Source organism: Mesoplodon bidens (genome assembly GCF_964165515.1).
Source record: "Mesoplodon bidens genome assembly, chromosome: 3".
NCBI lineage: Eukaryota > Metazoa > Chordata > Mammalia > Artiodactyla > Ziphiidae > Mesoplodon > Mesoplodon bidens.
In genome coordinates, this window is record NC_138178.1 from 98,248,388 (window position 1) to 98,273,002 (window position 24,615).

Here is a 24,615-nt window from a genome sequence, read left to right on the forward strand (position 1 = left end):
CCACAAATAAGTATTCCTTACATAAAAGAAGAACAAGGAGGATTTCAGCTTCCAGTCTGGGAACGCTAGTCCCCTCACCACACTCGTTCAACTGAAAAGTAGTAGACGTTATAATCACATCAGTTTTTATGTTGAATAAAGCTTAGTTTTAAATAACTTGTAACTTTATCATAGTATGTACAGTCTACTGCTGGTTTCTTCCCCACTTTTCAGGGTCAGATTTTAAAACCCCATTCATAAAGAGGAGGTGGTGCCCTTGCCAGAGAACACCGGTACCTTCTCCTAACACATTATGTCAGGGCACCAGGTAGAAGAGCAAATTCTGAAATGCAAGCACCTCTTTCATTTTTAAAATTTATTTGTGCACCTTCATCATAAATTTGTTTAATATAAAACAAACAAATCCTTGACGAGGGTTTAACAGGGTTTTCAACATCTGTGCAGATAAATGTAATTTATTTCTAAAGAAGAAAAAGCAGTTTAGAGCATGCCACGAAAACTGCTTTTAACAACATTTTTGTCTAAAATGTGTGTGTGTGTGTGTGTGTGTATCACGACAACAGCAGTGGTTCCAAATCATTCTATTTTACTCATGAAACCTGCATGGTGAATTTTACACGGAAACAGAAGTTTGCCTGATACCGCCTTACTGTTTCATCTTCTTCCTCTTTCTTTTTTGTTTAATGCAACCTGCAACAGAGCTAAAATCCATGCCTGAACCCAACATGTTTGTGTCCTTCAAAACGAAAGGCAGTAGGCAGATTTCTGAAAATCTTCTTAGGTACAAAATGAACAAAATACAAATGGTATATTTAGTCTTTTAAAAGAACCAAGCAATGTATATAACTTGAAGGTGTTTGTAAAAGTTATATTTTTACTAATATTTCCAAACTCATTCAACATTATAAAGAATATTATGTTTTGTCAACATGAGGGTAAATATTTTACTAAGTACATTTTTGGGTATGGATTAATTTTTCACCTTCCTAAAAGATAGGTTTATAATGAATTTACTGATGTTTTCCTTTAGATTGAAATTTGGTTTGCAGTAGAAAAAGTGAATAAATGAAAGTGAACAAATACAAAACTTCTTTTATTTTGCTTACTTGAAAATTGCTCTAGGTTTATTTTTGGTACACTTAATTCATTCAAAGCCGAACAATCCTAATGCCTAAATTATTTGAGTGTTATATAATTATGCGGTATAAAATGCAGATACAAAGCAGGGTACAGAATGTAGTTTTGAAAAATTTTACTCATAAAAATATTGACTACCATACATACTGACAACTAGTTATATTTAAAAATAAACTCTTGTCAAGGCTGGCACCCAGCTTCAGTAGTCTGCCCTCAGCCCCCAATCCAAAGAAGGAGTGTGGTTTCCAGACACAACGTAACTAATGCTTTTAAATGAGATAAATGGAAAATGTTTGGTGTTCAAATAAGTATTATAGAAAGAGGAAATTCTCATCAAGTATATTTTTTTCAGCTTGGCTTACCGCCATAGGAGTCAGGAAACCATAAAGCCTGGACAAAACAAATGCAGGCTCCCAGCAAGGTCTGCCCTTGCAGGTGAGGGCGAAAATCTAGTTGCAGCCTTCATGATTTCGGCTTTGCTGGGACTGTGCTAGGTTATTCCATGACAGTAACGCAACCCTGGGTATCTGTGAGTGTACATGAAGAGAAAGGGGGAGGGAGAGAGAATGAATGGAGGCTTACAAAAAAAAAAAAAGAGGGAGATTCAGTAACTGGGAGGAGAATTGAAAAATCACACCTTTCAGTCTCCACATTTTTTCTTTTGTTCAGTATATAAGGAGAAACCATCCGGAAGGAAGAAAGATTATGACTATCTATAAACTAACTGTTTGACAGAGACAGAAATGCTGATAATGAGTGGGCTGTGTCTGGAGTTCTTGGCTGTTCACATGAGCAAGGGATGAAGGAAAACAGAAACTCCTGATATGTTTGTCTAAAGAGGTAGTGGTGTGACCACGGGCAGCGAGAGTTCAGCTGAAGTTCAGGGCAGATGCTGCCAGGAGTTTACACTGCAGGAAAGTAAAATTGCTTCCGGATTCATCTTTTCCTCCCAGCTTCTCTTCCAGGATCATCAGGGTCAAGCAATGCTATGGCATAAGGTGACGATGTTGGTAGGGAAACAGGCTTGGAGCAGGATGCCCCTTTCCCGGTTACAGTCCAGTTCCTGGATAAATCCGTACCAGTAGATGACTAAGCCTGGCCCAAACCTGCAAAAACATGAGAAAATAACATGCACACATAGTATCAACATAGTTCCAGAAAAAGGTAATCTTTGAAGCATGGATAAGGTGATTAAATGATCTATTGTACGAAGTTTTTGTTTTGGTTGCTACGATTATGACTGAAAGTAGCTGAACTTACACCAAAGAGTTTATTTCATGCAAGTGTCACCACCTTGGACGGATTTGTTACCTTTCTTTCAAGGAACCTGAACTATTTCACTACTCTAATTACCTCTCAGTCAGGTGTTGTGACGACTTAGCTGATGAAGGACAAAAGCAGAGTAGAAACAGCATTGATTTGGGGAGCACCAGGCTTGGGATTTTAGCCTCTTGACATGTAGAGGCACTCTTTTAAAAGTTAAACCTACCGAGGATATGGGGAGGGGGAAGGGTAAGCTGTGACAAAGTGAGAGAGTGGCATGGACATATATACACTACCAAACGTAAAATAGATAGCTAGTGGGAAGCAGCTGCATAGCACAGGGAGATCAGCTCGGTGCTTTGTGACCCCCTAGAGGGGTGGGATAGGGAGGGTGGGAGGGTGGGAGACGCAAGAGGGAAGAGATACGGGAACATGTATATGTATAACTGATTCACTTTGTTATAAAGCAGAAACTAACACACCATTGTAAAGCAATTATACTCCAATAAAGATGTAAAAAAAAAAAAGTTAAACCTACCTATTTTCAACTAAGGAAAAAAATATTTGGAAAATAATTTAAAAAAATCAACAGCTCAAGGTCTTCTTCTGGCTCTAATGCTCTATTCACGTACCAATAGGGCCAGAAGTTCCTTCCTTCTGTCATTCATTCTTTCTAGTCTTAAAAACAAAAAACAAACAAACCCATATGACAACTGGGATCCTGCGAAGATCTCTCGGCCCCTTCACTCTCTGCATTACAGCCTCTCTAAGCGTGAACATGGCATGAAATTTGGTCGTAGGTTCTCATCACGAAAGTAAGGAATAATGCCATGTAGAGCTCTGAAAAAGTCTAGACAGATGCTGGCTTGAAACCTCAATGTTTCTAAATTGTGCCTCCGAATTATCTCCAATTTGGTTAGCGGCTCACTCAGGAAGTAGCCAGCAGGAAGTTGAGACCTCTAGACTGGGTTCAAAACGATGTAATCACTATCAATCACTGTGCACACAGAGATGTTTTGCACATCAGTTTCACGTTTTTCCTACCGAGAGTACTTAATTAAAGGGCAGCTCTACTTTTGGTGTCGTATTGCAGGAATTTTACAGTGAAAGCATAAATTATGAACGTTGGGTTAGTAAAAGGATGTCTAAAAACAGAACTGCTTTCTGTATTCTGACATTACAGCAGGCTGAACCACGCTAGGCCAAAAAGCTTTTTCCTTCCATGATTTATTATATGCTGAAGTGTACTTGCCAAACCTAACAGTACAGGATGGGCTGCAAGATACTGTATGCAAGGGACAAGTTCAATTGGATGTCATGGAATAGTTTATTTGGGGATTCACAACAGTAGGGCAGCCAAGCTGTACGCAAGATTAATTAAAACTTTTGTATTGGGCTTCCCTGGTGGCGCAGTGGTTGAGAATCTGCCTGCCAATGCAGGGGACACAGGTTCGAGCCCTGGTCCGGGAAGATCCCACATGCCGCGGAGCAACTGGGCCCGTGAGCCACAACTACTGAGCCTGCGCGTCTGGAGCCTGTGCTCCACAACAAGAGAGGCCGCAATAGTGAGAGGCCCATGCACTGCAATGAAGAGTGGCCCCTGCTTGCTGCAACTAGAGAAAGGCCTCGCACAGAAATGAAGACCCAACACAGCTAAAAATAAATAAATAAATAAATAAATAAATAAATAAAAAACAAAACAAACAAAAAAACTTTTGTATTCCCTCCATGCAGGGATAGAATCATGAGATGTTGACTCATCAACTGAACTTGTTCTAGGGAACACAGGAGCTGTATAGGAGGAGATGTCTTGGAGCACCAGGCACTGTGACATTTACCTGAATTCAGGGCTGATTGCAAGTGCTTTTGTTTCTCAGTATCTCTGGGGAGAGTTTCCTTTGTGGTCAGAAGAATCAGGCACCTAGGGCACGAGGTATTTGGGGCCCCAGTGCTTAAATGCACACCAGGTGAAGCTCACACCTGGACGAGGTCTTGCTTCCATTTTAACCAAGGGTTTCTTAGTAACTTTTAATCACAAACAATTGTCTGCAATGGATACCATTTGGTACCTTGATTTTACAAAGAGCTCTATGACTAGTATCAAGTGATCTCAGGTTTGTCAAAACAAGTCTGGCAAGAGCCAAGAAGACCTGTGATTTGGAGGATCATGTCTGAGAAGCCTCAAACCCTCCCATCAGTGAAGCAGCCCTCAGTCACAGCCTCAAGAAATCTACTGTTAACCTCAACACATTCCCCTGTTTTATTACACAGCCATTCTTGAGGCCATGATGTTCTTTAGAAAGGCGCTCATATTTCTATGAAGGGAGGAAAAAAAAAAAAGGTGATCTAACCAGTCATAGAAAAGAACAAAAGAATATATAGAGGTCATAAACAACAAGCCCAGTGTTTTAAAGATTTAATAAAACAAAAACACATATCACCAGCCTGCGCTTTCCCTGAATCATAAGCCAAAGGACACGAAGCAAGAAGGCTCTTTACTAAAATGGCATTTTCTAGGCATGAAAGTCAGGCTGGGGAACACCTCAGTGACCAAGAAAGTGAACTTGTTTCACTTGTGAGGCAACACATGAAATCAGCAACTGGAAAAGGTTTTGCAAGATTGTGAATCTAAACATTTCATGTAGTGGTTCACTTAGGAGGACTCTCTGAAGGTAGTAACACAGATCTATGAACTGTTTTTAGTATATATGAGAAATGACTCATAATAAGGCTCTACCCTCTATCTAAGTCATTGTTCCCTAGCTTTGGGGTGAAATTATATTTACTTGGGCAATACCAGCTCTCTCATATGACCCAAAAGCTCTGATTGACGATATGTGCTTAATTAATTAAAAACGAGGAAATACGACTCCCTTTGTAAATAGAGATTGGTAGACGGAGGCTTTCAAATTATGTAGTCTTTGAATGACAAAAATAATGAGGACTTTAGAGGGTTACAAGTTTGGAAATTTAACGGGAGAACAAGACCTGGCCTTGTTACCAATACCTTGAGTGCATTTCTGACGTTTCTCCAACAGCTGAGGATCCAGAGATTATCAGACGCTGGCAAATTAACCTTTCAGCAACTTGGCTGTTTATGAAGAGGCTGACTGCACTAGGTAACATTACATGATCCATTCCTCCATTATCGGAACCAGCAGAAGGCAACATGTAGGCTGATAATTCGAAAAATCAAGCAACCCACCTCTAGTATTTCCTTCTGAAAAGTTGTAAAACAGGGAGTAAACAAGACCTAGGAAATTTTTATGTTGGTCAAGTACATGCTGATGGGCCTAGAGACTTCACCTTTTTGATGCCTACTTCCATTTATTGTGGCACTACTGGACAAGAATGAGATCACTGGGAAGGCAAACATAACCTTTGTGACCAATAAAAATCAAAGAGTCTATTCACAGAATTGAAAAGAAAACAGAGTCCTTGGATCTGAGCAAATGTGCAAAGCAGAGGGTTGGTCTGCTACTGGGATTGCAGCCCTCCCTACCAGGCTGGAGACACTCAGTAATGGGATGTATATGGATATCTGAATTGATTGTGTAAACACATTTCAAGGTTGACTATAATTTGAAGGTTACTATACTCATGGTCAAGTAATAAGATCAAAGACTCCAAATGGATTTTAAAAACTCCTGTGGAGCAGAGGCTGGAATGTAAGTGACACTTGAACAAGTAACTCTGCTTGCAAATAAAATACCACCAAATTAGCAACAATAACAAATACCTCTTGAAAAAATGGGAGGTGAAAGTCAAGAGCCATGACAGACCTTGAGGGTATGAAAGATAAAGCTCCTCATAAATAATGACAACCTTGTAAATGTGTTTCTCTGGTTTTCTTCCATTGTAGAGTATTTAGAGAAATTAAGCAGGAGACTGTGGAATGAAAACTGGGCACCCTTTTGTGGTCTTTGTGCACAGTTGTCTCCCAGAGATTACACGTTTCATCATTTGTCTCTGCTACGTTGTGACCCTTTTGAGGGCAACGACCATGTTTTATTTACATTTGTGTCCTCTAGGGCTAGCACAGTACCTGGTACATGACAGATACCCTCAAGAACAAGACGGAGAACACAGAGTTAATGATAGGATCAGACAGCTTTGTTGCACTGGTTACTGAATCAGTGGCGGCCTAGAGATGGGCAAGATGGAAGGACTCGGCTATTGCCATGGTTTGGCATTTTTATTAGTGAGCAGTATGAGCACCCTAATGGCATACTAACAGATTATAGTGCTAGTAATGATAACAGTTACAACAATGTTAATTATTAACACTTTCATCACACTTACTATGTGACAGACACTGTTCTAGGCACTTGACACGTATCGATCCATTTAACTCTCAGGTCAGCTCCATGAGGGAGGGAGATACAATTACTGTCCCTATTTTACAAATGAAGAAACTGAGGCACAGAGAAATTAAGTATCTTGCCAAAGGTCTTAGCTAAAAAGTGGAGGAACATGTTTTGGAACCCAGGACTGGCTGGAGGGTCTGTGACTGTCTTGCTATGATGTAGTGATCAGTCTACTAAATATGGTAAAATGGTATTAGACTTTAACCAGAAAAAGAGGGGAAATGCCCTATGAACTGGTTAGACCACACTTAGAGTATTGTGGAGGGTTCTGGTGTCATATTTTAAGGAGAATATCTCTAGTCTGGAAATGATCCAGAGGAGGACTCTAGGATGTTTGAGGAAGCATTAGATTAACAAAGTATATGTGACCTGGAAATGAGAACTTAGGGTGGTGATATGCTCATTCACCACCTATGGATGTTTACAGTGCTCATGGGAGAAGGAATTAGATTCCTATTGTAGCTCTTGAGCACAGACCTAGGGCAATGTTTAAAAGTAACCAAGAATCAGATTTTGATTTAACATGAATAACAATAATTGAGTGAGTTTGGAAGTGGATCTTTCCTCAGTCAAGCCTTCGGATGAGACCACAGACCCTGAGCCAATAACTTAAATGCTAAGAGAAGGTGAAGAAGAGGGCCCAACAAGCTATACCCATATTCCTGACCCACAGAAAAAGTGAGATAACAAATGTGTGCTATTTTAAGTCATGTAGTTTTGGGCATTTTTTAAAATATAGCAATAGATAACTAATAGATACACCTGCACTACGGACTTGAGTAGTCAAATACCATTCTTCACGTATGCAGTATGGAGAGTCCTGTTGGCTACAGATTGGCTTTTGTCAGTTACACTTGCACCTAGACTTTATAGCAGAAGGGATTACTGAATGAGATTATCAGTAAGTAGCAACTCTTCATCAAGGGGAAATCTCAGATACAAAGCAACTCTGTGTTTTTACACTAACAGAGCTTCCTGGCTCCTAACTTAGACTATATACCAATGCCCCTCCCTGCCGCATATCTAGGATGCTGGGGTTATCCAAAGAAATATAGAAATCATAAAATAAAATGAAGAATTCTGCATATTTTCTCAAGTTCTGTGGTTTTGGTGTTAGAGTTGGTTATTGGGCTTCTGAAGCTGCAAATAGAGGGTAGAGATAGGGTGTGGGAGGTTGGTTACAGATGAGGTGACTGCTGACAATTTAGGGAAGAGACACTAAAAAAACCCAACCAACCAACCAACCAACCAAACAAAAAAACAACAACCCAATTGTAGTAATCCAAGGCTATTTGGTGCTGGGGCAAATAGACTTTGTCAACCTCAACAGGTGCTGAGGACAGCCCAGGAAAAACAAATGCTGGTTTCATTTTGCTCAGTTAAAAAAGGCAGTAAAATCTGTAAGATATTTTTTAAAAAATTGTCACCAAGAATGTTTTAAAAATGGTACTTCAGTGAGTAAATTCTTAGTTTTCCAGAAAAATTTAGCTATCCTCAGATAGTCTCTGAGGTTGTTAGATTATGAATGTTGGACAGAATACGGTACAAGTTATGAAGCAAGTCTTTCTACAGCTCTCTGAGAAACTCAGAGGCACAGACAGGAAATTTGGGCCCCCAAATTAAGGAAGGACTTGCTTATTCTTTCTAAACTATAAAAAAAATACCCTCCCTTCCTTGCCATGCCTCTACACTATCCTATAACTCAGGAATTACTTGGATGGTGGTTTTACTTATGGAGAAAAGAGAAAACTATTAACTTTCTATTGTTAAGACTTTTCCTTGAGGCACCTTCTTCAGAGAGGTTGAAATGAAAGATAAATGCAGGAATTTAGAGATTTCCAATCACATATTAGATATCATTTTGCAAAATTAGCCCCCAAAACCAGCTCCCTGGTTGGTTTCCTGAAGCCTGTTTAGCTTCTATGTCTCCACAGATTTCAGAGGGCACTTGACTAGACATCATGTCTATAAAGATGCTGTCTTAATACAAATAAAATGATTCTAATACCCAACAGCAAAAAGGTAACTTTTACTGCACACTCATTACGTGGCAGGCAGTGCTTCAAGCACTTTTTTTTTTTTTTTTTTTTTTGCTGTACGTGGGCCTCTCACTGTTGTGGCCTCTCCCGTTGCGGAGCACAGGCTCCGGACGCGCAGGCTCAGCGGCCATGGCTCATGGGTCCAGCCGCTCCGCGGCATGTGGGATCTTCCTGGACCGGGGCACAAACCCGCGTCCCCTGCATCGGCAGGCCGACTCTCAACCACTGCGCCACCAGGGAAGCCCTTCAAGCACTTTTACATGTACAGACTAATTTGATATGCACAAGCCAGCCCCCTATGCAGGAAGGGGGAGGGTGACACTGTGATTATCCCCATTTCACAGATGAAAAAACTGAGGCACTAAAATGGTTAGGCTTTGAACCTAAGCAGTCTGGCTCTATGGCTTGTGCTTGTAACCACTACATTATACTGTCTCTCATTATGCCTTGTATTTACACAGCAATTTGTAACAGTCATTCACCTTTGAAAAAATATTTACAACACCTGGAAATGAGAGAGGAGCAGGGGTCTGGAAGGCAGGTGACTAATCAAAATTTCAGTGTATGCGTTGGAATTAACCTGTCCTACAGGAATAATTCTTCAAGTATGAAGTCAATAGTTTCACACTAAAAAGTTTATCTAGCTACTCTTTTAGGTTTAAGTGTCACCATGTTTAGGAAGTATATGTAAAGCAACGTACAATTCAGGTGAAAGAAATTAAAGTGACTGCATTTGAGGGAGCATATTTGAAGCATTTGACAATCAGGTGGAAGTAAGCTGGGGAATGAGAATCGTAGCCTGTTCATATAAATGGAAATAAACAGCTGGAATAAGTTATGAGGAAAACTGAGGGAAGCAATGGGTCTAAGTGAGTGTGTCAGGTGGAGATTTGTTTTCCCAGAAAAGAAGGTTCAGACTTGCTAAACAGGGTTGATACGGTGAACTCCAAAGGCCCATTTTTGCTCCTAAAATCCTTCTAGTACAGAGATGTATCTCATATTTGTGCAATTAACTTGGCTTATCAATGTTTTCAGCTCCAGGAGAAAATAACTACGTATTAAAAAAAAAATCAATACAATTTTCCATCTCTTTTGATAATATGAAGGTGAAGGGTGGTGGAAGACTCATATCCTATTATACAATTTGCCTTTCTACATAGAATAAGAGAAAACTCATGAGACTGATCATATACTTCTCAATGAGCTACGTTACCATTTTTACATAAAAAAGGATTCTAATGCACCAGGGTTCTACAATATATATCTGGATCAAGTCAGTAAAACAAACAATTTTCTACTGAAGGATGACAAGAGGACCATGGAATGATCTGATGATTTTAGTAAAGTTTCTTGTTCATGAGGGTCTTCGTAAAACAATAAAAATAAAACCTAGCTGTATTGATTCAAATCTTTGTTTCCCACCCAAATCTTATTTTTCAATTCATAAGCAAATAGAAAACTCCTCTCCAAAAGAGGAATAGCAGAGAATCTTTTTTTTTTTTTTTTTTTTTTTCTCATTTTGAGTTGCTGTGTGGGGTCTGGGATATCTTCTGAGGTTGTGTGCAGACATGTGGCTGCTGGAAGTCAATTGTTTCACCATCAAAAAGACTTGCATGTGGTTTTCATGAAGAACACATTCTCAAACACACAGTTCAGGATGAAGGAGAAATATAAAACATCTTGTAATTGTTTTAAAATAAACTCTTATACTGTTTATTTAGTTTTAATCTGCGTGTTGTAGATTGGTTATGCACTTGTTAATCACTGTTGTATGTATCTCTAGACAGAGTTGTAAATAACTTTTCAGTCCAAGTGAAATATGCTTGCACATGTTTATATGCAAAGTATGTGTGTATTTATGCCTGTGTATAAATATGTGTACAATAATAATAGATTAGTGATCATGCAATATAGCATCCTAAGGTTCTGGCACTACGGTCAATTTCATATACAATGCAAATATTCTTTTTTGGTAATATATAGAGATGAAGTAAAAATATAAATTGATTGTTTCATTTGCTTTTTTTGCTTGGCAGTTCTGTGTTTGCAAATTGAAATGACTAAAGAAAGAGAATCCTAGTTACAAATATTCTTGTTCAATTCATGGATCTTGGTTACTAAAATTGCAACTCTTTGTAATGTCAACTCACTGTCTATAACTTTGAAAACAAAAAAGGGAAATATATGAGAAATACTGATTCACCTTGGCCTTTATGCCACATAGAAAATAAACAGAAAATACATTATTTTGAAGAAAATTTAAAATGTATATAAATACACAACCACAACCACCTGAAATTCTCCCTGGTGTTTATACAACTCGGCATTTTCATGTCTACATTAAATTGCCTGGAAAAGTGCTTAATTTCCACTCTACTTTGTCCTGTGTTGGAAATTCTTAGATGCTATACTAACAGTCTTTCCAGCCTATAGTAAAGCTCTTCTCCAAAGAGAAAAACTGAGGTAGGCAGGATAGAAAACAAAAGCAGAATGTTTTTTATATTTAATCTGTTGTCTTTAATATCTGTTTTCTTGGAGAAACACTAACCCCTGGCAGTGAGGCAGGCTCTCTTCTCTACATGTGCACATTAAGAGTCTACATATAAGCCTGCATATTCATCCTGCGTGGAGCACAAGTCACACAAGAAAGGATATTCCTCTCCTTTAGATACTTACAATTCAAATTTTAATAATGTAGAACTATTCACATTTAAGTGTAAAATATAAGTTATCAATTGAATAATAAAATAATAATAAATGAACAAAGTGCCAAAAGGTTCACAGCGAAAGAATAATTAGAACAATAACATGGTGTTCTAGAAGTTTTCCTAGACAAGGTGAGTTCCCAGCTATGCTGCATTTATTCATACGATGGCCCTTTTAATTTTCTCCATTATACACACATGTTTTTTGAGGGAAGAATGAAGACTGGGGTTAGGGGTCCCAAGAGATGTAGAGGGATGGCAGAATCAGAAGCATATTAAGACGATTTCATTGTAAAACTAGAGAATGAGTTTAAGTATGATAGCCCTGCTTTTTTGTTTCAAATGAGGATGTGTAGAGTGGACAGTACACATCCTGAAATGGGAAGAAAAGAGAAACACCAAATGCAGTGAAAGAAACCGAAACCATAAAAATCACAAAGTATCCAAGGTCATATTTACTTTGAAAAACACTTAAGTACTAAGAGTGAGAGAACACTTCAGGCGGACCTTGGGTGCAAATCTTATCTATCTCCCTAGAATTTATACCCCAGCCTTTTTCCAAAAGTTGGGGTAGTTTACAAAATTGGTTGTGTGAATTATTACATGTTTTCTCAGTTATTTCCCCAGGGAAACATGCCAAAGGCAAACCCATCATTTCAGCTGATTTAGGGTTTGATGCCAGGGGATTTATAATTGATATGACAACCATAATGGAAAGTGATCATCACACTGGCAACACATGCGCTGACAGTGCGATGGTCCATTTTGGTGTTTGCCAGTTAGTCAGAGACTTGCTCGGATAAATTTTGAGGTTATTTCTGAACTTCTCATTACCAACTTCCTGAATACTAGAAACTAGAAATGTGTTATAAAATAGAAAAGATTTTATCACATAAACATTGCTTACCCCAAATATATTTTTTCATGTAGTCTTTTATTATTAGGTAGAAGGGGGATGGGGTCTCTTTTTCCTCGGCTCAGTTCACAGAAGATCACAGGGTAACCCAGAGTTCAGTCAGACATTTATCTCAAGACACAAAGAGATTTATGGGTTCTGGATATATAAAAGTCTGCTTAAAATAAAAAAATTATTGGAATTTTCATACTTGGCAAAGTCAAATAACTAAAGGATTAAGGCTGATACATGTTTGCCCTATAAATCTATCGTTAACCAAATGTGACACAATGCTTCAGGTATGTCAGATCCCAACTTGCTCTAAATGTGTAGTTAAAAATTTCTCTTAATCACAGTAAATATTTCACGATAAGGAAAATCTCTCTGGCTAAACATCACAGTCCTCAAAAGCAAACCTCCCAATTTTACAGATCCATAAAGGCAAATACTGGAACGAGGAGAAAAAAACCCAAAGGTAGAACCATCTAGGTCATTAGGAAAAGTGGTCAGGTAAGGAAAAACAATTTAAAAAATATGGTTCTTAGAAAAAAATAAAATAGAGATAATCCAGCCTTGCAGTTATTAAACAAACACTTCTAGAATGCAAGCTCCATGAGGACAGCTTGTATTTCAGCGCATACAGGAGTCAGCCAATAAATATTGCATGAATGAATACCACTATAGAGCCCCTGCCTCAGGAGAAGCTGTGAATACTATCATGCATTTGGGAAAAAAAAAATCTTTTGCTGATAACTCTCCACCATGTAGGGAAGAAAAGTCATTTTTAAAGGTGAGAAAACGAGCCTTAAAAATATGCCCAAGTTGCACACTGAAGAGCTAGCTCCCCAAGGGTCTATTAGGAATCTCTGCTTTCCAGGTTGTTACGGGGGGAGATGATGCTGTGTTCTAAAAGCTGGGAGGAGTACTGTTCCCTAGAAGGGACACTCCTGATGGCTGACGTGTTGACTGTGAGGTGGGTAGGAATTAACTGCTAAGAAGAAAAACTAAGCACTTGGGAGCCAATCACTGCACACAGGTGGCTCTCTCTTCCTTGAAATACAATCAATTCAGGTAGGCTTTTGTTTACAGTAGCTTTTATCTAGAAGATAAGGTTGTAAAACCATCAATCAAAATGAAGGACTACTGTTCCTGGCCATATCTCAGCAGGTTCATCTGTTTTATTTCTTCCTCCCCTTCCAAATACCTTAAGGTGTTTAAGATGAGTGAAGAGATATCAAACTATTAAAGTGAACTGTATTTGTATGACACACGGATTTGCACCCCATGAACCACAAATACCATCCCTACGGTGCCTGAGCATTCCCAGGTTCAGGAGGAGCCTGTGTTCCTATTGCTTTGCTTTTCGATCACTTATAAACTTTACAAAATGATCTTTACGCCATTTTCAATAGTGCTGCTTTAAGAAAGTGAGGAGTTGATGGCTTCTATATGTTGGCGTGAGGCTTTTAACTTATTTCTACCCTGCCCTTTCCCCCAAAAGGAGTGTATAATAAAATAGCAAAATAGAAATAGAAAATTGAGCTCAGGAAAAGAAGAGTGCATTTTACAGTTAAACTGAACTTCGAAGGTCAACTGAACAGTTAACAAAATTTTAAATTTAAGCCCATAAAGATCCTACCTGATTTTATTTTTAACTGCATTACTTATTTAATGCCAGATCCATACAATGAAGCTCTGAGGCAGGGACCTTTCCAAGTGATGAGGGTAACTGTTGAGGGAGTGAAAAGGCACGCTGGCTCAACTCCAGAGAATAGTTACCGACAGGGCAGTGAGGTGGGCAGGAGGGGCCTGACTGTCACACGCAGACGCATGGGAGGGCAGCCGAACTGGTGGTCACCTGGAAACAGACCTTAAAGCTAGACACAGCCGGCAGCCCCGGCCCCCCGGGCTGGATGCTGGTTGTGCTGAGGGTCTGCATGGTGGAAAATATCTTATCTGTCCTTCTTCAGATTACAAGTCATTCTTCAGGGCTGGGCTTTGTGAGTAATTTTTCTGCTTGATCCCCTTCTAAATACAACTAGAGTAAGGCATTCTAGTAAATGTAATGCCCAGTGGTTAACCCATTTCAGACTCAAGTCACCTAGATTCAAAGGATACTTGACTGACTTTGCTCCAGGTTTATCTTGCTGCCATAGTCCCAATCTTTGGAACTGGTAAAAGATACAGACTACTTGATTTTTATTTCTTTGAGGAAAATAACACCGCTGATAATCATACTTATAATAATAGTCATAAACATAATCATAACAGCAGCTGGTAGTACGTACTGAACAATCACCATGTGCCAGCTACTCCTCTAAGCTATTTATACGTATTATCTCATTTAAAACAAAAGCCCTATGAGTAGTAGCCAATAGTAGTACTTACATTTTCATGTTGAGGAAACTGTTCTAAAGCTGTGCTAAACTGACCATAATGATGACAATGAAGAGAATCAACACTTGCATGCTTACCGTGTGCCTAGCACTGCACTAACCACTTCATGTACGTTATTTCATTTACTACATGCAATAAACCTATGAGGTATGAAGTATTACTAGCGCCATTTTACAAACGAGAAAATAGAGACATGGAGAGGTGAGGCTGCTTACTCATGCGAGGAGATAAAGCTCGAAAGTGGTGCAGCTGTTAACCCATGTCCTCTGCGTGCAGGGCTCCCTCCCTGAGTAGCTGTGCTACAAGGCCTTCTGCGCTTCAGGCTTCCCCAAATACTCTTCCAAACCCTTAAAACATCAAACTACCTCCTCATGCCAATCTCAAGTTAAGGCTCCTGTCTGTCTAGGTTCAATACGAATGCTTTACTAAAGGATTCTTCCACGCTGGACAAATCTTTCCTCTTCTATAAAATGTGGAGGCTGGAAGACATCATCTTTAATGTATCTTTTTTTTTTTTTGCCGTACGCGGGCCTCTCACTGTTGTGGCCTCCGTTCGGAGGCCAGGCTCCGAACGCGCAGGCTCAGTGGCCATGGCTCATGGGCCCAGCCGCTCCGCAGCATGTGGGATCTTCCCGGACCGGGGCACAAACCCGTGTCCCCTGCATCAGCAGGTGGACTCTCAACCACTGCGCTACCAGGGAAGCCCTAATGTATCTTTCATTTTTAACTTCCTGTGTCTCGCTCTTCATCTGTAAAGCAGGTATAATAGAACTTGTATCCTGGAATTCAAGGTGGATTTGAGAATAAATAAGCTTCACAGCACTTTAATTTGTTGTTAATTCATTGTTGCCCCCTTACAAAAATTCTGCCCAGTAGTGGAATGTAATAAAGAAACCTCCCAACCCCTGTTCCCCTCTCCCCAACCCATGAATGGGTAGATCTATGTCCAGAGGACTGGAAATAGACCCATCAGGAGAAAGAAAACCAGGTCAAATACTAATCCAGGCAGTATTGGGAAGTACTTTATCCAGGGAGAAAACAAGATGAAGAACTGGGTAGGAAGTGTGAGTAAAGCAAAGTCAAAACATTTCCTACATTTCTAACTAGACTAGATGCTTCTTGGAGCCAGAAAGCAGGAAAGGTCATATCATACAGTCATTCCTGCCTTTAAAAAGAAAAGCTGATCAGCTTCATGGGACCAGGAGAAACTCTACTTCAAAAGAGACTTGACAAAAAACCCTGATGATGTCAGTGATTTAAATTTTATTTAAATATAGGTTCCTGCTCTTAATAACATGACTCCGCTGAGCCTGTTCCCACATTTTGGCCCCAGGTCATCCACTAAGAAGGGCTGCACACATAGATTTCAGAACAGTGCCTTGAGATTTCATTTTACCATCCCAGATACATTTCTTGTTAGACCAAGGGCATTTTGAAGTCTCCCCAAGCTTAACAGTTGATCTTTGTAATAAACGGTTTCAGTATTTTAAAAAATGGAGAACATAAAAGGAACAACCTTGAGCATTTTTTTAAACATCTTTATTGGAGTATACTTGCTTTACAATGGTGTGTTAGTTTCTGCTTTATAACAGAGTGAATCAGTTATACATATACATATGTCCCCATATCTCTTCCCTCTTGCATCTCCTTCCCTCCCACCCTCCCTATCCCACCCCTTTAGGTGGACACAAAGCACTGAGCTGATCTCCCTGTGCTATGTGGCTGCTTCCCACTAGCTATCTACCTTACGTTTGGTAGTGTATATATGTCCATGCCACTCTCTCTCGGTTTGTCACAGCTTACCCTTCCCCCTCCCCATATCCTCAAGTTCATTCTCAAGTAGGTCTGTGACTTTATTCCTGTTTTACCCCTAGGTTCTTCATGACATTTTTTTTTCTTAAATTCCATATATATGTGTTAGCATATGGTATTTGTCTTTCTCTTTCTGACTTACTTCACTCTGTATGACAGACTCTAGGTCCATCCACCTCATTACAAATAGCTCAATCTCGTTTCTTTTTATGGCTGAGTAATATTCCATTGTATATATGTGCCACATCTTCTTTATCCATTCATCTGATGATGGACACTTAGGTTGTTTCCATCTCCAGGCTATTGTAAATAGAGCTGCAATGAACATTTTGTTACATGACTCTTCTTGAATTATGGTTTTCTCAGGGTATATGCCCAGTAGTGGGATTGCTGGGCCATATGGTAGTTCTATTTGTAGTTTTTTAAGGAACCTCCATACTGTTCTCCATAATGGCTGTACCAATTCACATTCCCACCAGCAGTGCAAGAATGTTCCCTTTTCTCCACACCCTCTCCAGCATTTATTGTTTCTAGATTTTTTGATGATGGCCATTCTGACCGGTGTGAGATGATATCTCATTGTAGTTTTGATTTGCACTTCTCTAATGATTAATGATGTTGAGCATTCTTTCATGTGTTTGTTGGCAATCTGTATATCCTTGAGCATTTTAAACTAATATTTAAGGACTCTGGAAACAGGATAAAGGAAACTTCTGACTTAGGAAACAAATGAAGGTTGATATTTGAAACTGTCCTGACAAACTTTTTGGACACTGAGGCTGGCCTTTGAGGCAGATGGGGTCTTTAGGAAGCTCAGCGGCCAGCACCAATTTCTAAAGGTGGCCAAACCCTTTGTTTTCTCATGGTTAACGAAGCTATTTTATCAGATAATTGCAGGAAAAAAATATGAGACTAAGAACAGAATTTTTTTTTTAAGTAACAGGTGAAGGATCACGTGTGAGTGTGGAAAACTGCAGGGCTGGACTCAAAGGAAGGACACCCTTTAGTGAACTCTGGGTTCCATTCTTCAGCTAATGGTGGGCAAAACACTTCAGAGTTCTTAAAATACGTTCACAAATTATACAGTAACATCTGCCCCTCAAAACATGTTTTATTTTGACTTGACAGATAAGGAAACTGAGGTGTTCAGAGGTCGAGTGACTTGTTTAAGATCACATGGGAGCCACGGACAGTGGTGCATGAACCCAGCTCTCCCTCCTTTCTGTGCAGTGTTGCTGTGTGCATGTAAAACCACCTCCCCTGTTTTCCTGGCTGCAGAACAGGGAGAACAGTACCTCCTGCTTTTCTGAAAAGGATGCCATGTTCTGGGGACACAGCGATAACAGGGACACAGTCCCTGTCTTCTAGGGGCTCTCAGGAGTAAGGGGGATAAGCAGGTTAAAAGGCAGGGCACGGAGGAGACAGATGTTGTAGAACTGTGCAAAAGGCTCTGCAGTGGCCCCAGGCAGGTCAGGGAAGCCTCTGAGCAGAGGTCAGGTGCCCTTTGGAGGGTATCTGGAAGTCAGGTTTGCTCTCCTCTCTGTAAGACAGGGAGGATGCTTTGGGTGGAGGGAGAAGCACACACAGACAGTGATGAGAAAAAGCCTGGCGGCTTTGGGGGCAGCACAGAAAAGTTCAGAATAAACAAAGATCATGGGCCTGGCAGAAGACACAGCTGGAAAAGTGTGGTGGGAGAGAGGCTGCTGAGGGCCAGAGGGGTACTGCCTAGCAGACTAAGGTGCCGTGAGGGCCGAGGGGCTGGTACACAAGTAGAGACCATTCCTCCGATCCCATGGAACAGGCACACCAGCCCTTTGCCCCAGGCTAATCCTGTTTTATGAAACCCAAATGCCCGGGGCCATGTTTCTGTATGGAATTTGTGAGCTAAATATTTACTTTGTGTAGGGCCAAAGTATCTACTACAGCTCATGTATTTGGGGGTAAACACATTAGAGAAGAGTATACATTAAAACAAATCTCTCCCCTTCCCCACATTTCCACTCCATACAGAAAAAAGACCGCCTGAAAACTATACTGAGGGCTCAACTTTCCGGAGTCACTGGGACAACGTATGTGTATATAAACAGTCACAGCCCAGCTCCACGGGGTCCCTCTAGTTTCTCTTCTTGGAGAGGTCTGCGGGCACGAGATGACTGGCCAACAGTTTCCTTAGTGACTTACACAGCAAAAGCTTATTTAACTGAACAGGAGTCATTAGCTACGTTTTATGAAGATAAGGACTTCCAGGAGTGAGTTCTCATCTGGTTGTTTTCTGATTAAAAGCAAGACAAGGGAGAGAGAGAGCTCCACTGAGCCTGCAGTTTTCCTCGACAAACTCAGCAGCTCTGAGTTCGCCCCACGAAGGCCACTGGGGCTGGTGCTGTGGTTTGACTCCATCGAGTTGAAAGCCATCTGTCAATGTGGGGAGGAGTTACGGAGGTTATTTTAAACACTTAGTTCAGCTTTTGACTGTCTTCTCTTAGAGGCATTCCTGGCTGCAAACTGCCTCATCCTGGGTGACCTAAGACAAGCTATTGAATGAGGTTAGACTAAGGTCCCCACAGACAGAGAGGTGGTCCACCCATGTTGCCATTAGCTGATTAATAGGTGTTTATTTTTTGGGCTTGAACTAACAGGCCATGCTAAGGCCAATGCAAGATGATATTTGAAGTAATCTGTGAGTGCCTCATGCTTGCAAAAGACCTTACTTTTTTGTGTGGCTGCTGATATACCTGAAGTCCTTGTCAGACCAGTAAAATTTCATGTCAAAGATAGAGAAAACCCCACCCCACTACATTACAGGGAGGGCCACTGCAAAAATAGATCCATTATCACTATTTAAAAAAAATACTTGTTGAGAGAAAAGGGAAGAAAAATATGACCAAGCAGTTATGGCAAGTGGTTCAGTCCAAATTCTCATTCAGCGCTAGATACTAAATAATGAAAATTCCTAACATTAGGTCCAATGCCTTGCACAAACAATAACTAGACTTGCTATTTATTTTTGAATGAGACATTATGACTGCAGATATATGCCATTATAAAGCCTACTTGCATGTATGGAATTTATTTTGATTTATGAAAGTTATGATTCTAAAGGATTCTGAAGCTAAATGGCAAAATGAACTGGTCTCTCGTGGCCAAACTCTAAGTTTAAAGGATGTCACAATTACATATTTATTTTTATTTGTTTAATGCTTACCTCCATCATAGACAGTATGTTCCATAAAAGCAATGTCTTGTCTACGTTACCATTACCTGGCATCTAGTGGTATATGGCACATAACAGATGTCGAATACAAATTTGTTGAATTAATGAATGGAAAGTGGAAAAGTTACACAGAGGATCTTTGCACAGCTATTTCACTTAGGTGTAGTCTAGATCTTGAACCTAATGGCATACACAGAATGGGCTGGATAGTCTGAAAAACAGTGCTGTTGTTTGCTTTACTTAATCATTTGCCTTTGTTTACTTGATGAACTTTCCTACTTCCCCAAGTAGGATCATTGTGGTGTTGACTGGCACAGTCAGAGGGAAGTTAAAGTGACTGCTTTTCATACTTCATACTTTTTCTTTGAGCTATTTTTTGCTGGAATATTTTTACAGGAAAATGAGCTGGAAACTTCTCTCTTTTAGTTTGGATTTGTTGCCTCAGCCTTGTGACACGTAATAGTACAACACTGGCACTCCTTCCTTACCTTCTGGGTTAACACAAATCCACCTCTAGCCATACTTCTGAGTGATAACAGCTCTGGGAAAGAGGGATTAAGAATGTGAGACTGGGAAAGATTGCTGGCCACGGTCCCAATCCCCTGCTGAAGTCTGTGCTTGACACCAAAGAGCAAGGTGCAGTTTTATTTAGACTTCATAGAAAGATATGGAAGATCTTAAGACTCCCAAAATCCAGTCTGTAAAGCTGTTACGTCCACAATCAGATCAGCTAGGTTCCTAACGGGGACACATATGGCAATTTACCACCACCATTTCCAAAGGGAAGCAACCCCTGTGCCTTCTGTCTATTTTCATGATCTATCCAACACAGATCAGTCCCTCAGAGCTCCTGACACATTGATAACACCCTTCAGGCTTATTTATGGACCAAGCATTGACTTTACAGAAACAGACTACAGTCACCATTTGAAAGAATTCTTTGATCTCACCCAAGATTATGCACTGGTTCTAGACTGGATCTGTCTTTGGTAGGACTAACAGTCCCCATGTTATATGTTGAAGACTCTTAACTATAATGCCTTCAGGTGGTCAGATGCTGCTTTCAAGCTCTCCAGCACGAGATCAGACGTTTCAGAAAAAGATGGAAATAACAGAAAAAGCAGGATATCACGTATGGGCCATAATTTTAAGAGGAAGCCTGTTAGACTCACAGTGTGATATTCAGACTTTGTCTTAATTTAATGAGAGATGGTTAACAAAAGGGGCTAGTTCTCTGATTGAATCTCGTTTATTTGTTAGAGTTAATGCCATTCATTCAGCAAGTATAAAACATCTGTAATATAACAACAAAAGTTCTCATTTTGCTTAGAGTTACCACTTACAAAGCTGAAACATACCACAACAAACAAAAAAGGTCACAGAAGATTTAGGGTACATATTTCAACGCCTATCTTCTTTTTTTCAATGTGCTTAGCATAACTTGATTAAGCTTTATTTATTTAAAATGTTCCTATATTTATTTATTTTAAAGGATTGAACATAATTGCTCAAGAAAATGGTCTGCAATTTTGGAACCCCTCAGCTTGTGTGTGTGTAGGGTCAGTTTCTTTGGGTAACTATACATAAATTACCCAAAGTTAAACGACAGTAGTTATTCAAGGATTTGAGGTACTGGGGACAGTCTAGAGGATACTTCAGCCTCTTCTCTCTTTATATTTTAGGAAACATGAGGAAAAGCAGATTGTTTTATTTTACTAATCTAGATAAGGCTGAAAGGAGGAGAGACCTAGATTAAAGGACCAAATAACTAAGCTGTAAAGACACTTTCCTTTTTTTCTCAGACATGAGGAAATAGCAACAATTTACATTTGTATAGTGCTTTATGCTTTCAAGAAAATGCTGATATGTTGTCCAGGGGGATGAAGTATTTAGGGAAGCTAAGTGAGTCCCCAGAGACTTACTGGCAAGACACTGAGGTTAGGACTGAGATCTGCTGACTTCTAATCCAGGGATGATGGAGGAACCTTGGAAAGTTCTGTTGAACAATTTTACCCTATGGTCTCTATTACATTTATTACTCTTTCAGTTGAGTTAGAATAAAAAGTTAGTCCTTATATTTTACATCTTATCTTGTGTAGGGAGATAAAAAGATTCATTATTATTATTCAGAGAGTATTTAAATGCTACAGATTTGATGTAATTGCTAAGCATTATTAAACTACATTTAAGTAATAATTTTGTTTTGAAACTAATTGAGATATTTTACATTTTGATGCCATCACCTCTGACAAGCTACTTCTCACGTTGAACCCACAGGCAAACCTTTCAATTCTATAAAATGGGATTTTTGTCAGGCATCCTAAAACATCCGAAGGAAACATTAATTTTTATCTGTCAGGATGCACTAATTAGAGTTTTAAAAATTAAAAAAAAATCATGCCTAAGTTCAAACTACTCATTTGTTTTTTTAAAAAATATAATTATCATTATATTTCTTTTTAAATGTAAGGCAACATTTTATCTTTTAGGTAAGTAAAAACATGTTGGCCTTAGTCCAATTCTACAACAGTAAGTTGCATAATTCCTATCAAAAACTATGAATATAATCACTCTCCTAATTTATTTAGAGAAATATTAAATATATTGTACATATTACCTGATTCTGGTCTTTTGTTATGATTCCTATAGCTGTACATTAGGAATGAAATTAAAACAAAAGGACCTGTAATATTTTTCATTACAGACAGAAATCAGTTCTTAAGTGACAAAACTGACTATACCTGTAATACAATTAAAATCTAATTTTTCAGAATTAATAAAATGCATAAATATGTATATGATCACAACAGTACTATGGTAAGAACATATCAACTTGTTTAACATTAATTAACCTAATAGATTTTGGGGAGTTAAATATATTCACTATAATCTTAAGATAGTTCTGGATATAATGAGAAATAGGATACTTAAATAACAAAAGACGGAATAACTTTTAAAATTATGCACAAGTGATTATAGGGAGGTTAAAGGGTAAGGGGGTTAGAAGGCAAAAATATCTGCCTTGGAATGATAGAGAAGTGGTCCTTATATCTTTGCATCATTCCTAATAGCATAGTATCCTTGCTGATGCAAATGAAACTGTGGGTTCAGAGTATGAAACCATAGCTACTAATTACTGTGCTGCAATTTCTGAAAAGCGACCACAGTTCAATGGTGTTGATGGGAAGGTGGAGGAGTGACAGTGGGGGAGATTTCACTGAAGATGTGAAATTTCTATCTGTTTTTTTGTTTGTTTTGTTTTGTTTTGCGGTACGCTGGCCTCTCACTGTTGCAGCCTCTCCCTTTGCGGAGCACAGGCTCTGGACGCGCAGGCTCAGCGGCCGTGGCTCATGGGCCCAGCTGCCCTGCGGCATGTGGGGTCTTCCAGGACCGGGGCACGAACCCGTGTCCCCTGCAGCGGCAGGCGGACTCTCAACCACTGCGCCATCAGGGAAGCCCTCTATCTGGTTTTAAAGGCTGAGAGGAGAATGTAAGATGGAGAAACATTGAAGGGTATGGACAGGGCAAGGATAAGAATACAGGCATTTGTGTCTGGTACTTAGGGGCTTCCCTAGAAGTCAGTCTGAAAATCAGTGCAGTAGGCAATTAAAAGAATGAATCTGGAACTCAAGAAAAAGATCTAAATGGATGACACAAATTTGGAAATGAAACAGGCATGTAGACAAGATTTGGCTAGGGGAGCAAAGAGAGAGGGGGGTCTGAGGATGGAAACCGGGGGTGGGAATGTCAGGGGCTGGTGGAGGAAGGGGAAACAGCCAAGAAGGTTGCGCAGCATGAGAGGCTTCAAAGGGGTAGAAGGAGAATCAGGAAAGAGAGGGATCAGAAAGTCAAGGAGTGGCCTTAACAGTGTCAAAGAGAGAAAGACGAGGGCGTCCGTCTGTGCTGAGCCTGATGAGGGGCCGCTGCGTGCAGCTACCACTGAGAGACTGCAGAGATGTAGGGAGGAGAGATCCCAAGTGAAGATGACTCGAAGATGTTCGGTGGCGAAGAAAAGAGCAAAGCTAGAGGGAGAGACGGCGGGAGGAGAATGAGAGCGGGTCAGAGGTAGGTTGGGCCGCATGGGATGTACCGGTGGTCTAATATGATCTCATATACACAAAACAATGACCTTCTGGGAGTTGTGTCCATCGACCCAATCAGAAAGACACAAGATAACAATGAGATGAGGGGTCCACTGAGGAGGAGTACATTATACACACAGTGGACAAACATCTACAACTTTGAAATCTATACATCTAGCACAGTATCAGAAATATTAGCTTTAAAAAATAATAATAAAAAAAGATAAGTAGCATGCTTTTAGGCAGAGTTAGGAGGAGATAAAGAACGTAACCCAATATGCACCATTTGTTCACACAAGACTAAGAACTTAGATTTTATCTAAAGGAATAAAAAGTTACTTTAAAAATATATACTTTCGGGCTTCCCTGGTGGCGCAGTGGTTGAGAGTCCGCCTGCCGATGCAGGGGACACGGGTTCGTGCCCCAGTCCGGGAGGATCCTACATGCCACGGAGCGGCTGGGCCCGTGAGCCATGGCCGCTGAGCCTGCGCGTCCGGAGCCTATGCTCCGCAACGGGAGAGGCCACAACAGTGAGAGGCCCGCGTACCGCCAAAAAAAAAAAAAAAAAAAAAAAAAAAAAATATATATATATATACACTTTCATCTTTGTTGCCTTGAACTCAAATTAAAAGTGAAATGAACTTTATACTAAGGATGTGCGTGCTAACTTAGAAATAGTCCTTACTGTTTTCTCTTACTTGATGAAC

The 24,615-nt window shown here is 39.9% G+C and overlaps 1 protein-coding gene across 3 annotated transcripts in view; it reads right to left on the reverse strand.

Moving 5' to 3' along the window:
- Positions 1-952: 952 nt before the first annotated feature.
- The window catches only part of CDIN1 (CDAN1 interacting nuclease 1), a 217,677-nt gene continuing 194,014 nt past the window's right edge, over positions 953-24,615 (reverse strand). For 2 of the 3 annotated variants that reach the window (XM_081229257.1, XM_081229256.1), the window contains exon 11: positions 953-2,243. In XM_081229257.1, coding sequence (XP_081085383.1) covers positions 2,114-2,243 — 130 coding nt within the window. In that variant the 3' untranslated portion in view covers positions 953-2,113. The remainder of the gene's footprint in view (positions 2,244-24,615) is intronic. The other variant, XM_081229260.1, reaches the window with a different exon arrangement.